Below are 14837 nucleotides of genomic sequence, written 5' to 3'. Positions count from 1 at the left end.
TACCAATAGTGTGCCAGTATTAAGTGGCTCTTGGGATGAGTGTGTATTTTCAGTTGTTCGCTCGTAACGTCCTCTGATCCTCTAACAGGTTTCTTTATAAGACAGGTTGAAGTTGTGCTCATGCTGATTTGTGCTCTTGGCCTCGTATGGGAAATATCCCAGGGATTCCAGTGGAATGGCCAGGCAGGGAAACAGATTCTCATGGGGAGCCTGTACTTCTCTGTTCCTGCTGGTATTTTTAGTACAAACCAGCCTGTGAGACATCTTTTCCATCCGCTCCGAAGCAGTGGTCTTGGTTTCCTTGGAAGATGCAGTTTGACCATTGGAATGACACCAGTGAAATCCAAGAAGGAAATTAAATTCAAGAAGGAAATGAAATACAGCAACAGCAAATCTCTGTCATGGTGTATATGAATGAAGTGACATAGGGGAAGGCATTATTATAAAAGTGCCCTGATTCTTAGAAGAAACTTTTATTCATCTGTGCAGATGAATAAAATTGAATTTATTTTTTTTTTTAACCCCACAAATACATTGAAATGATACTAACGGGGATTTACTCCATCAAATTTCACGTGGCAGCTGTTTGTCACTGTGATGGACCTCCCATGCCAAATGTTGGACTCTCATAAGGGATTTTATTTACAGAGGGTCAGATATACTGTGCATACCTCCTTGTAAAATGGCCTGGTTAAATGCATCAAGTTGCATGTAATGTGCTATTCTTGAAATAGTAGGTGATAAGAGGAGGCAGCTTTCTTCCATATAGTTAATGGCCATTTAATTTTCATCACTGATTCCAGACACACTCACTTGATCATTGTGTGTCTGAGAAGGGGCCATATTTTTAACTAGTGACCTTATTAGTGTGTAAATCTGCTCTTTTGGTGGGATGCTGTTGGCTGCCAAATCAGCTGCAGGGAGCTGGTAACTTCCATTCACCCATTTGGAATCTTGCACCTCAGAAGCTACAAAATATTCAAGTGCAAACAATGAGAATTTTCCCTTACCTCACCATTATTTTATCTGAATAGATTGAATTTGGTTAGAATATTAGAGCAGCAGAAACCATATAGTGAACTGGACATGAGTCTTCAGAAGAAGAAAGGAAGGAAGATTTCCTCAGGGGTTGTGGCAGTGCAGAGATGGAAAAAAAGGAGCAACACCAGTTGAAGTGCACACACAGCCCTGAATTCCACATGGAAATGGCTTGTTTAGGAAGCAGAAAATTCTCCACAACTGATTTAAGAAGATTCTTAATGGAGAGAATTCCTTGTGAGCCAGACCCCAGTGCTGAACAAACACAGACCCAGGCTGTGCTGGCACTTCAGGGACAGCCAGGAGGGCCACGCTGGTGTCAGGCCTTGCCTTTCCTGGTGCAGATCATGGCCCAGCAGCAAGAGCTGTGTCACCAGGGCTGTGACCTGTGTGACAGGTGAGCCTCTCACAGCAGGAGTGTCCTTCAGCAAGGGCTCAGAGGATGGGTCCACTGATGCATCCTGGAATTGGAAGCCATTTGTGCTTTGCTCAAGCTTATATATTTGAACCCTTGTTTATGTAATGTTGAAATAATGTGGCACAGTTGAATGTTGGGAAGTAGGGAAGAAATACTGATCTGTGTTTCCTGTAAGGAGCACTGTTTAACAGGCTGAATTGACAAATTTAGCACTTCCCCTGCCTTAGGTGGAAGGGTTGTGAGGTGCTTTGGAGTCTGGATATCTGTGTGAGTTCTGCTACATCCATTTTCTGATCCTCTCTTAACTAGGCCAGTGTGTGTTCGTGTGTTCGTTTTGTTTTTTCCCTTGTAGACATCCAGGTATTTTCCTCCTAAGCCATGCAGCTCCTAGGCTGGTCACTATGGCAGGTGTCTGGTTCCCAGTTTGGGGGCACAGTTCGTTTATTGTGGGCACGTGTATTCTTGCCATATTTAACCAGCATCAGAGAGTGATTTTTATCTTCCAAAATAGCACTTGAGGAGGCTGTTACTGTGCTGTGGTCAAGCAATTGTATGTCTCCTTTTGCAGGAGACTGTAAAAAAAAACAAACCCAGACCTATTTTTTGGGGGTTTTTTCCAATCTGGTAATTTTCTCCTGGTTCTTCCTCTAAACTGCCTGTCTGAAATGGCAGCAGCGTAGGCTGTTGAGTTTGATTTCTTTTGGTCTGCTTTTTAGCATCTACTAAGAAACTTCTGATGGAAAAATACAAGAAATGCATTACACAACAGAAACAAACAGTTAAAAAAACCTATAAAGCTCAATTGCAGTGTTTCGTTCCAGCAACATGGCAACATCACACCTTTAGCAAATGGACTTGAGAGTGCTTGTCTTGAGAATGTGCAACCTAGTTAAGCAGAAAACAAGGCCAAAGTCACCTCAGATCTGGCAGACAGGAGGTTTGGCAGAGATCTGAAGGAAGGATGTTAGTCACTGGCATTAAAAGGAGCTGCTGCTTGCAGGTCTGCAAAAACAAACTGAAGTCTATCCTAAGTGGAAAAGGAAGAAACTGGAGAAGAAGAATGCCTTGGGATTTAGCAAAAATCTTCTGGCCGGCAGGAATTATTAAGCTGTATTCTAAATCTGAATCTTGAGATCATTTCAAGGAGGATGGACTAAACAAAAAATGTTGAACTTTCCTGAAATTACTCATTCAGTTGAGCTGCAACCTGGCTTCTTGTTTCATCAGCAAAAGATTGTTGGCTTGGCTTTGGCATTGGTGTTTTTCTTACTCTCAGTCTGTGATGTGGTGTTGTCTCTTGGTAGTGGCTAAAGCAGTGTGGCAGGAGAGCTCTGTGGTTGTCAGTGGAGCTGGGAGTGCAGACAGGGGCTGTGGGAAGGCAGTTGCTGCTTGTGTGCTGTGGGAGGTGGTTCAGCTTCACCCCTCCGCATCAGAGCCTTCATTTTAAAAGTGTACAAGATGCTTCTCAGGGCTGGGAGCACAGATCTAGTGCCTTGAGCAGTTGATTACTCAGAGTTCAGAGGATGGATGCACCAAGGAAGGAGTTAAAGGGTTGTACAGACTTGTACAGCCTCGTGGTAGATGCTGGAGGATATTTCCATAGGCAGTGGAAGAACTGAGATGCACATGCCTTCAGCCACATGGCTTTGCCAGGAATGGGGACTGCTGGTACCATGTAAGGAAAATTGTCCTTTACCAGGAGCTGGGAAGTGCTCAAAGCAGCTGCATATTTCTTCAGATTTTGAGCTCGGAATGAAGCTCTCAAACAATTTATATTGCAGTCCAAAATAATAGTTTAGCCTGGGAAGGGTGGTGGAATGGAAACCTCAGTTGAGATTTTTGCTGGAGATCTAATGTTTTTGTAAGAGCTTGGGGAAGTTTTATCTTTACATCTGCAGTGGGAATTTGATGGCTGTTCCCTAGTCCTGGACCAGCTCCAGCTGCAGTGGAAGTAGCTGGATCCTTGGCATTTGTATATGCTTGCTGTCATCTCAATCACTGTCACTCCTCTAAAGCAACTAGTCTTGCATAATGTCCCTTAAAATATTGGACACCTCTGGCAATTTGCTGTATCCCAGTGCTCCACTCACCACTGCTGAGCAGCTGGTAGGAGGGACAGAGCTTTTTGGGAATGATCCCCATGGTGCATGCTCATTTGAAAAGTACTCAGAGCCCTGCAGGATGTTGAACAGGAGGAGAGGGTTATAAAGTATTTTGGTAGTTAGGGCAAAGCTTTTTCTGTGTGGTCAGCCTGTTTTTTGTCATATACTCCAGAGCAGGTGTATATTTTAATGTTAAATTGTATTTGTAAATATTTAACATGTAGAATATATCGAAGAGGAGTTCAGTCTTTTGTGAAGAATGGAATTAAGAGACTTTTCCCCCTTGGTTCACCTGGCAGCTGTGCAGAGGTGGTGCTTGCAGAGAAGGATGCTGGGCTGTGCTCAGGTTTCCCACAGGGAGGGACTGATCTGGAACCATCCCACATCTTGGATCAGTGACAATAGGCAACTGGAGCTGATTTTTGCTGGGTTTGTGGAAATGCACTTAGTGTTTCTTGAGGTGGTGGTAGCAGTGTGAGCAGTTCCTGTCAGAGCTGAGGAGGCTGTCAGGTTATCTGGGGTTTGAGAAGCCACAGGTCTGGTCAGGGCTCACTGCTGTAGTGGCTGCCTGATCCCTTGGCAGTGGGTGTCTAGGGATCAAGGGTGCTTTCCTAAGTAGGACAGAAATAAAAATGAGCCCTGTTCCCCAAGACTAGAAAGTGATTAAAAAAAAGGCATTTTGCTGATTGCAGATGATTATAATGCAGCTGCTCGACAGTGACATCCCAGCCATGGAAAAATAACATTGATTCTTTGAGCTGTTTTCCAGTCTGTACAGCATATTAAAACCCTTCATGCACAGCTGGCACATTTAACTTTGATTATGTTGTTGAAGTGACTGATCTGAGAGCAGCCTGGATCCCAGTTGCTTGCAGAATTTGAAAATAAGATTGTTCCAATTCATCTGCAGTTGGTTATTTTGGAAGAGAGACAAACTATCTCGAGCACTTTTAGGGCTGCTAATTAAAGTCTTGTGGCTCTCCTCTGAGAGTCTTGAAAGATGGATGGAGGGACTTACCCAAGGTCATATAGTGTGTCACTAACAAAGATGATTATAAAACCCTAATTTGGTCTTGCATACTTGAATTATTTCCCTGGTGTGGACAATCCCACCACAAACCAACACACTGGCTGCTGGGCTCTTGTACATGTCAGTGAGTTCCTTTTTTTGCCTGTGCTTTCCCACCTGCCAGCTGGGTCTGGCATGGTAGCAGTGTGAGGTGGAGGCAGGACAGGCTCCCTACTGCTTCCACACAGAGGTGGCTGCAGTGGGTGCCTTCTGGCTAGCAGTGTGCTTCTGGGGCTGGAAAAAAGCAGGAGCTTGGAAAGGAAGGTAGGAGGGCTGCAGAGAAGCTGCCCAAGCACTTGTGGTGGTACTGCCTCTTTGTTAGTTTGGCTCCTGACCCGAGCTGCTCCAGCACCTTTCCTTTTGCAGCTCAGTGAAAGCACATTTTGAAATTCTGCTGGCATCCATGCGTTCAGGGCTCCTTCCTCTGCACGCACAGAACTTAGAAGCCTCTATCCAAAATGATCATTAGTGGAAAAGGAGACGGTGGGGAGGACTCGGGAGCTCTGGAAGAGGCTGTTTTAAGTGTATCACAGCCATCAAACCCTCCCGCAGGAGTTCTGTCAGAGGGCAGGAGTGCCAGTGAGCGGCGGCAGCCTTTGGCTCGCTGGGAGCTGGATGTGGGCAGGACGTGCTGGGGCTCGGTGAGCTGGGAAGGCTCTCACCGAGCTGCTGCTGCTGCGGCAGCCCCTGCGGCTTCCAGCAGGTGAAACCGGGTCAGAGCGGCTCCTGGGAACTGTGTGTGAATTCCCCGCAGGAAAGGCAGTAACTGGTGAGTCACAGCCCAGGCTGTGATGGGAAACAGTTGCTGGATAATAGGTTGAGCGATGGTGGTGGATTTTCTTCACACATCAGGACCCTGAGGAGGCTCTGACTTCATGGGCCACCTGAAAGCTGTTTTTTATCTGGGTTCCAGGTGGCCAAAGCTGAATTCCTGCAAATGTAGATACAACAGACTCTACTTCCCAGGGTCTGCCTTGCACCCCTGGACTTGGTGTACCCACTGTTGAAGGGGGAAGGGGTTGTGAAGGTAAGGAGATTAAAGGGACAGCTCTTGGCTATGATAAGAAACCAGAAAAAGGTAGAAAACCTTTCCCTGTTCAGACTCAAGCACAAGGTGGGAGCTTCTCTGAGGAACTGACCAGTGATGGATTTGGGAGGTTTGTGCTGTGCTCAGTTTGAGGCTGGTGTGGGGCCCTGCAAGGGGATTTTGTGCTGATGGAGTGCTCTGCTCTATCTGGAGCTCATCTGTTGTGACTCCTTATTTCACTGCTCCTGTTTTGACTTGCACTTCATCTCTGTGGAGCATCCCGTTGCTCTGCTCCCAGAATGTGGTGGGGTTGAGCCTCAGGTCTGCCCCTTTCAAGCTCTGCATTTGCTGCCCTGAGCACAAGACACAAAGGCAGAGAAGGAAGTGCCTTGCAGAGCTCCCCTGCCCACCATGCTGGGAGACAGCTCAGGCTGTTTCCAAGGTTGTCCTCCCTGCCAGCCCAGGACAACCCAAGGCAGCAGCATGGCCACGGCTGTGCTTGGCCACCAGCAGACCTGGGTTTTTAACCAGCCCTGGTGCATGCTGTGGGATATGTGGGTCTCTCCTATGGGAGATGAACATGGCCCTCGTTCTGCTGTGGCTTTTCCTTTGTGACCTGAAGGAGTTGTATTTAAACAGGTATGGAAGGAGCAGCTGGCTCCAGCTTCAGAGTGGTGCTGGTGACTTTGAGATGGTGCCACCATCCCCAAGGTCCCTCAGCAGAGATCCATGTGTGACAGGGGGCTGTAGAGCAGCATGGTGGCCTTGGGCAAGGAGGGGGCATTATTTGGCCCCTTCTCTCCCCTCCATGTGCTTTGCATTGTGCTGGGAGGTGGTGCCTCACTGGGGGCTCACCCAGGCCTGTGGGTGCCTTGGAGGCTTCAGGAATGGCCCAGGGAGTGACAGCCTGATGTGGATGTGGGGAAGAGGAGGCCCTCGTTGGACTGCCTGCCAAACTGGCTGCTCCAAAACGGCTTTGGGCTGTCTCCTGTTTTGTGCACTTCTGTGTCCAGGATGGGGAATAAATCACTGCTGCAGCCTTTGCTGTGCACACAGGACGCTCCTCCTGCATCCTGCACTGGAGCAGAGACCTCCTGGGGTGGGGACAAGGGATTCTGGAGCAGCCTGGGGCTCTGGGGACATCAGCACTGGCCTTTTGTGGCTGGCCCATAACTGCTCTAAAACACACAGCAGAAATACCTTGGGGGAGGAGGGGAATATTTTCTTTCCTTCTATTATTTTTTTTTTTTTTCTGAATCCAAAGTGAAGTGCCCCTGCAGCACAGCCCGCCCCTGGCAGATCCTGGGGGAACTGGTTCAGCCAGCACCAGTCTGGGCAGGGAGGGCACTGCCAGGGCTGGGTGCTCTGCCTGGCAGCACTGGGATACGAACTGGGAATAAACAGCCACATCTCTCTGTGTGGGGGCTGTGGATTCCCTGGGACCACTGGCATAGGGGGAGCCATTGATAATCCACATGTCACCTTTTATTTATTTTTTTTCCATCTCCCTTCCTATTAAAATGGTCTGGGAAGCTGTGACACTGCACAGCCTGGGCTTCTGCCAAGGAGCCCTGGGGCTTGTGTTCCTGCTCATGCTGCCAGGCTCCTGGCTGCCTCGCTGCTCTGTGAACTCCCATTTGCCTTTCTTGGCTGGAAAAAGGATTAAGTTAGCAGGACAGGAAAATTAATTAGCTGCCATTTTAAGGATGTAGCTTTCGTCGCAGTCCAAAGCGTTTTGAAATGGCATTGTGTCACTGAGACCAACCTGGGGTTGATTAAAAGGCTTTTACCTGCCGGAATATCAGATTTATTTCCACTGGGGTTCTGCCCCTGGTGATTATGGCTTCAAGGTGAACCTCAAGGCCAAATCCAAGGAGTGTTCTGCCTTTGCCGTTAATACTGGCTGTGGAAAGCTGGTACCAAAGTCTTTTCTGCTTGTTTAACATTCAAAATAGCCTTGCTTTGCCCTTCCCCTCTGCAGGCAGTCTGCCAGTCTGGCACAGCATGGCTGGGAGAGCAGGGAACTGCAGAGCTGCAGCTTCCCTGCCCAACTGGGGGGCTTCCCACAGGGATCCCGGGAGCAGTGGCCCCTGATGCTGCAGGGTGAGCCTCAGCCTTCCCAAACCGTCTGCTGGAAAATTGCTGCTGTTTGGTGCAGGTGGCAAAAGGGAGCAGAAATGGTGCCACTCTTGGTGGGGGGTTGTATCCAGCTGGAGGACGTCCCCACAATAATGTCCCCACAATAATGTCCTTGCTGCAAGTGTCAGAGATGGAGAAGGGCAGATCTGCTGCAGTGTGCTGAAGTGCGAGAGAACCCGAACCATGGGAAGCAAGTGGTAATGAAGCCAAAAATCATTTTAGGGTTAGAAAGTAATTGTCATTCCCTGCTTTCTTCAGCGAAGGGGACTTTGGGTGCTCCAGAGCACCTGGAAGGGGCCATTAGCTGCCAGCCTTCCTGAGAAAGCTGTGCTCCAGCTTTGGGAAGCAGTGGGGCATGGAGCATGTGGGTCCTGGCCCCAGACTGCAGCCATGGCTCCATCTGGGACACGTCAGAGGGGGTGACCAGGAGGAAATTTCCACACATGGTGCTGCAGTTCAGCCCTTACTGACCTCCAGAATGTGCTTCTGCCAGCTGCACTCCTATTCTGGCCTCACATGGAAGGGCTGCACAAGTGACCAATCTCTGAAACAAACCAAATCTCCTCACCTGCAAGGATGTAAATGACTCCTGCCCTCCTTAGCAATTCCCCACTGAGCTTTCACTGGAATAGTTCAAAAACCCTTCAAAAATAATGCAGATTAAACCTGCTACTTCAGCAATGAATGGAAATTATCAGCACATATTTTTTATTTTACTATTTAATGTAGTAGAAATATCATGGCTTGTAGCCAAAGCAATTCAAGATGTGACGGCTGTAAATGTGCACTGGGCGAGGCTGGAAACACTCCAGTCTAATTCGAGAATCTCTTGGCTCAACTCTTGCTTTGCTTTTCAAGAAGAGAAACTCATCTGTGAAGAACTCCATGCTGCAAGGTAAGCATGAGGTGGATTTGGGAGCTAGTTAAGGTGCCCCTTCCCAAAGCACTGGTTTTATTTGTATTTTCCTCTTATATTCTGTGCTGGATGCAGAACTGCAGCAGCACAGAAAACAGATGGGGTGAGTCTGCTGCTCTCTGGTGCAATCCTGATGGATGCTGTAGTTGAGCAAACTCCTCCAGTGCTTTGCTAACTTTTCAACCTCCCCCAGTGGAAAAGCAGAGCAAGGAAAGTGATCTTGCTCAAGTCCAGGATTTTAACTATCACCAGCCCCAGGAGCAGCCTGAGTGTTTCCTCCAGTGGCTGTTGCAACACCAGACCTTGCAGGAGCCTGTCTGTGGGCTGGCAGGGGATTAGCACACGGTAGAAAAGCCTTTACTGTGGTTAAATTGAAGACAGAAAATATGTCAGCTCTGCCAGAGAGGATGACAAGGAGCCTCAAAGGCAAGCAGATTTCCCAGGCTGGTAATATTTCCCTCCTAAGAGTTTTACTCAGCTACTTGCAGCTATTTTGATCCCCCCTTCTGATCTTATCTCCCAGTAATGAACAGCAGGGCAGACAGCACTTTCACACAGAACTGCCATAATTAAGGCAATCACTTCATGTCAGTGCTGGGCAGTCACTTTTAAAAAGTCACTCACCAAAGATTTGCTGCATCAGGCTCCAGGATGGTCAGAAATTAACAAACAAGCAGTTTAAGGATATCAATTTTTATTTGACATTGTGAGATCAATAAGAAAAAATAATTTGAACAGCTTTGTGATAGAACCGTTGCTGCTGCAGAATGAGGCTACTCCTCACAAGAAGGGCCCTGGCTCAGCCACAGGGTGCTCCCAGCACCTGCTCTGAGCAGCAGGTGATGTTCTCCACCTCCCTGTCCCAGCAGCACCTCCCACCTCAGGCAGGTCCCTGTATGGGGACAAATGGGGCTTCTGAGACGCTTTGTGTGGGCAGCTCTGCTCTAAGACCCTCTGCAAAGGGCTCGCTGCAACCACGGCTACAGAACCCATCTACTGCAGTGGTTACTGAGCTCCTGCTGTGCTTCTCCCACCCTCTGCTAATTCTGTCTCTCCTCTGCCCCACAAGGTCACCTGGCCCATGTTCAGCCTCCCCTCTGTGCAGCAGCTGCCACACTGCAGCCCTGCTCCCCAAGGGAACAGCTCTGTCCGCACTGGAGAGATGACCCAATGCTATTTCCGAGGCCTTTGGTGCTGGCAGGAGCTGATTTGTGACACCAGCAAGAGGGGAACCAGGACACTTTAGGAACTAATCCTGCTGCTCAGATGCTTTCAGCTGGCAGAGTAACCCTTTCTAATCAAACCCAGATGCTTAGGAGTGATTGTAGAGCAGCAGCCACGGATATTGCTCGAGCACTGGGGCACCCACTCCATAGGACGGGCAGAGCTAGAAAGAGGCTTCGGTTAACACAGTATTTTTGCCAAGTTTTTGCCTTTGACAGTTCTTAACAGTTTAAAAAAATACCAAACACAAGTCAACATATGCCAGGACAAAAGGCTGAGTTTCCATTGTGCCAGTGAAACATCCTCCAACTAGGCCAAATTCTCGCTGGCCCCACCGGTATCTCGACCTACCCTCCCTCTGCTGCATCAGGGAGGTGAAAAGCCAGACTAAGAGAGATTTTAGAATTGATTCAGCCCCTGAGGGGAGATAAGAATTTAGACATAAGTAAGAGTTAAGGACAATATGATCAGTTCTAATACATGAAATCAAGACAGTAATCTTAAATCAATGAAGGGCTCAGCTGGAAAAATCAAGGTGGAAGGCTCTGTTGGCAGGAAAGGGGTAGCTGTCCTGGATTAGTGCCAGCAAACAGAGCAAGCTGCTGGACTCTACCCCTGGATCACTCACAGAAGGAACAATTCTTACTGATACTTAAACATGAAGATGACTTGGAGGTTGTACCTGGTGCCAACACCATGTTCAGCACGTACACAGCGTTCAACATTCCCTGGCTCACAGCTGGAGAACACGGAGTGTGGCAGATTATCTACGTGAGCTGCCTCCCCCACACAAGCACCAATGCACAGCCACAGCCCAGGCAACCTGGGGCAACTTACATGAAACGAAGGAGGGCAACGAGGAAATAACGTGGTAGTGAAAAATCAGGAAAAAAAGAATAACCCTTCACACAACTGTTTTTCAGCATTGTAAAAAAATAAAACTGAAAGCAATCTCTTTGACTTCCCCTGCCACACCGTGCTGGTGTCCCACAGGCATTCTAGGATCAGATGCTGCCCCTTTTCCTGCTGTTCAGTGATGCAGTGCACACAGCATTTCTGAGGGGGTCCATAGACTGTAGTGCAAGCAAACTGAGAAAATAAATACACTCAAACATTCCCTCCTGTCAAAGAACATTAATTACAGGAAAAACTAGCTTGCTTTTTGTTTTAACTGAAGTTAAGTTAGCTGCAACTCGTTTTAATATCTGAAACTTTGAAGATGTGTTTTACAGCATAACAGTAGAATTTACACTGCATTGCCAATCCACAATTCGGTCATTCTCATTAACAGTGTACAAAGAAGGTCATTAGTTTATATATATATATTTATATATATATATATTCTATAAAGTCTGGAAGATCAATATAAATACTGCTCCAGAAATTAAAAAAGTGTTTACATCCCCGACTTGAATATTACATCTCAGTGTCCTGGGTTATTGGTATCATCTGTAAAAGTCTTAGCGGCGCAGAGGTTCAAGTTTTCGAAATTTCAGTGCCGAGCTGGATGACAAAGCATCTTGGTTTGAAGAAGAATTCACTGTGTCTGGGGACTGGAATAATACTCTACCACGATGATTAAATACATAAAAAGACGGATGGTTCCTTAATGTGTCAAATGTCCTTCAAAATAAATGTAAAAAGCCAAGGTTAATACTCTGTCAGAGCAGGGAGTTTAGAACAGTCAGTTTGGGGTGCATTGACTTTAGACACAGAAATACAAGTTTTCAACCCGAAACTCTTGCTTGCTTTTAAGTTTCCTAAACACTGAGGAAATACACAGCCAGTTGTGAAAAAGACCACAAGATGTCCACGTCAAAACTTCCCCTTCGTCTCTGGAGCTCAGGGGCTGACACACCACATGCCAGCCTTTGTTCAGCTGTCACTTGTGTTAACACCCTGATGATGCTCAGCTTTCCATCCCTCTGGATGCCTCACGGTAAAGGCTTTAGGTGAACCCTCTGAAATACAATTATGTCAACTTTTTCACTTCCCATATTCCCCTGTGATTTTGGAAATGGTCAGAGAGGCAACATCTGCCCATCCAATTTCCTGTCAGACTCACAGAACATTCTGAATTGGAAGGGACCCACAAGGATCATCAAGTCCATCTCTGAAGTGAACAGCTCATAAAGCAGCTGAACCTACGATCTTGGCATGCTCTAACCAACTATCCTCTTCAAAATCTTGATACAAAATCCCTTATTTTCTTAAAGTCTTTCAGATGTGCTGCCTTGAGTATACTGTGTAACACTCAATGAGGAAGCAAACACAAGCAGGGTGTGAGCCAAACCCTGCAGTCTGAGACTGTGTCACAACAGCAGGTGGTGATTCCTGAGCTCTACTTCCCACCTGCACATTTCATTCCTCTACCAAGTCTGCACAGCAGCATTTCAGATGAGGAAAAGCAGGAAGCTTATTTGATTTCTGCCTCTTACCTAACTCTCCCTAAAACTCAAGACACTGCTGGCTTTCACAGGTGTGGCTGTTCCCCTTGGGTCACTGCCTGCAGCATGCAATGAAGGACTGAGCTAAGGACAAGTGATTTCAGTTTGTACAAAGAAGCAGATACAGGTGTGTACAAAAAGAAGAAAAATAAAACATACTTATTTTTGAGTTCTGAAGTGGCATCCATGTCTTTAAACTCTCCTGCAATATGTGCTATCCCATAGCAGGTGACTGCAAAGGCCAGCAGAGTCTGCAGGACTATCTGCAACAGAGGGAGCACAGTGCAACACATCCATTACTGAGTGTTCTGCATGTTTACCAAAAAATCTCAGCTTTCACACAGTATCTCTTGAGCTTTTCATCCAGTGACAGCAAATAGAGGTGGGCAATCCAGGCACAGGAGAATTAAAATTCTCTCCTATTTGCACAGCAAAACTCTGGCAGAGCTCCAGCTGCCTCAGCACAGGTCTGGGTTGCACCAACTGAATGGACTCACACAGTTCCTCAGCAAGAGCCTGAGACCAAACACTGTGTTCTGTGCACTCCAGGATCCAAACTCCTGCCAGGAACACGCCTGGAGCCCCAGGCCAGGCGCCGTGCTTGGCTCTCCTGGGCACCTGATCTCCCTGCCCTTCTGATTAAGGAGAGAGGGAACAGATAACTGAAGTGGAAATTTGAAAAGCAAGCAAATAAAGTAAATAAAAGTCCCCCTCCTGAAGCAGGTTGTGCTGGGATTCAAACAGTCACACTGGATAAACATGTGTCACCCAACCAGAGCCAGAGGGTTTAGGATGTTTATGCTGCAAAGGAGGTGATGGATGCAAAAGCTACAATCAGGGAATCCTGGACAAGATGCTCCAGGGTAGTTCTAAAAGAGAGGGAGGTCTGGACCTGGGGTTTGGTTTCACTGACAACTACACCACACTCAGGAAAGTGGGATGAAAAATGTGGTTCTTTTTGACAGTGGGAGCTCCAATGAAACTGCAGTTTAAAACCTATCCTTTATGCTTGCCCAGCACATTAAAAGGAAGCAATTCAGCGACTAAACCACCCCACAGTCACACCTTTCACACATTGCAAAAACTTACATCTATGGGCAACGTTTCATCTTCCTTTTCTGTCAACCTCATGTAAGAACGATCTACAAAACAGAAACACACGCACGCATCAAACGCTCTGTGTACACAAATAAACAGCCCGGCAGCACAAACCCCCAGAGAATCGGCTGCAGAGACACGTGTCAGCCTCCTCGGGCAGCCGGGCCGCTCCCGGTGCTGCTGCGGGGCTCCGCTGCTCCGGAGCAGGGCTGGCCCTACCGCAAGCAGCCGGGAGGGGGGCGGGCCGTGGGGCGGAGGCAGCCGGACGGCAGAAGCCAGGCTGAAGCCGCGACCCGGCGGGCGCCAGCTCCCCCTTCCCACCCTTCACTCTTCCCTCCCTTCCCAGCTGCTGCGGCGCCCGCCCGGGCCGAGCCCCGCGCTCCTCCCGGAAGCTCCGCTCTCCCCGCAGCCCGGCCCCCAAGGGCAGGGCCGCCCCCGCCGCCGGGATCGCGGCTGAGGACGATGATGATGCCGGCCCGGCCCGGCCCCCGCCCCGGGAGCTCCCCGTCGGCCGTGTGGGAGTGCCGGTATCCCGGGGCGCCCCGGCCCGCCCCTCCCGGCGGTGACTCACGCTGCGCCGCCGAGAAGGCCGCGTGTGCCAGGGCGAACAGGCCGAGCCCCACCAGCCCCTTCCACACCGACCCCGCCGCCATAGCCGCCCGCCGCCGCCAGGGCGCCCCGGCGCGCGATGATGGCGTCATCGAGGGGGCGGGGCCAGACCGCGCCCGACTGCGAGGGAGGCGTGGCTTCAGCGCCAGGGGGCGGGGCCACGCCGCTGCTTTCCCACGCGGGGCCATTGATAAAATGTGAGGGGCTGAGCGGGCCCCCGGAGCCACGGATGGTCTTGGGGGGCGTCTGAGGGAGAAGGGGGCCCTTCCCTCCACCGGGCCAGGCCGGATCCCTTCCAGCCGAAAACAGAGCGTAGAGCCAGTGATGCCCGAGTTAATTCTCCCTCCCCACGTGTTTAACCTCAAAGCTTGAGAAACCGGTGGAAGAAAAAACGGGCAAAGGGATGTACGCAACACGTGCAAGAGGGATTCCCCTGGCCGAGCCAGGCCTGGGGCAAGGCAAGAAAGCAGCAGGGTCCCACACAACCAAGCATCCTGGGTCTTCCATGCCCCCAAGGTACAAAGGCAATTCTTTGAAAACGTTTGCTACAAGTCACCTTTAAGTTGATCATTGACATTTATTGCAACCCTTGACCCACCGGGTTCACGCGTCCCCCCTCTATTTCATGGTAAAAAAGGAGAGAAGTTTACCCTGATCCCACTTCGGGGCTGACGGCGGCTCTTGGCACCATCCACATGCCTTGGCACGGTGTGAAGGCACGATCAGCCTCCAGGATCCCCCCGGACCCCG

At 49.0% G+C, this 14837-nt stretch overlaps 1 protein-coding gene across 1 annotated transcript; it reads right to left on the bottom strand.

Moving 5' to 3' along the window:
• Positions 1-9386: 9386 nt before the first annotated feature.
• On the bottom strand, positions 9387-14194 carry LOC131574371 (ER membrane protein complex subunit 5). The gene is made up of 4 exons (XM_058828814.1): positions 14050-14194; positions 13470-13522; positions 12540-12643; positions 9387-11556 (listed from the first exon to the last, which is right to left on the bottom strand). The coding sequence occupies exons 1-4, from the start codon at positions 14177-14179 to the stop codon at positions 11394-11396; spliced, it is 450 nt and encodes a 149-aa protein (XP_058684797.1). The 5' UTR covers positions 14180-14194; the 3' UTR covers positions 9387-11393.
• Between the last annotated feature and the right edge of the window lie 643 nt (positions 14195-14837).

This window comes from Poecile atricapillus, unplaced genomic scaffold (genome assembly GCF_030490865.1).
Source record: "Poecile atricapillus isolate bPoeAtr1 unplaced genomic scaffold, bPoeAtr1.hap1 scaffold_274, whole genome shotgun sequence".
In the NCBI taxonomy this organism is placed as follows: domain Eukaryota; kingdom Metazoa; phylum Chordata; class Aves; order Passeriformes; family Paridae; genus Poecile; species Poecile atricapillus.
Note: the sequence above shows the minus strand (reverse complement) of the source record. Positions and strands in the feature narration are given on the sequence as shown.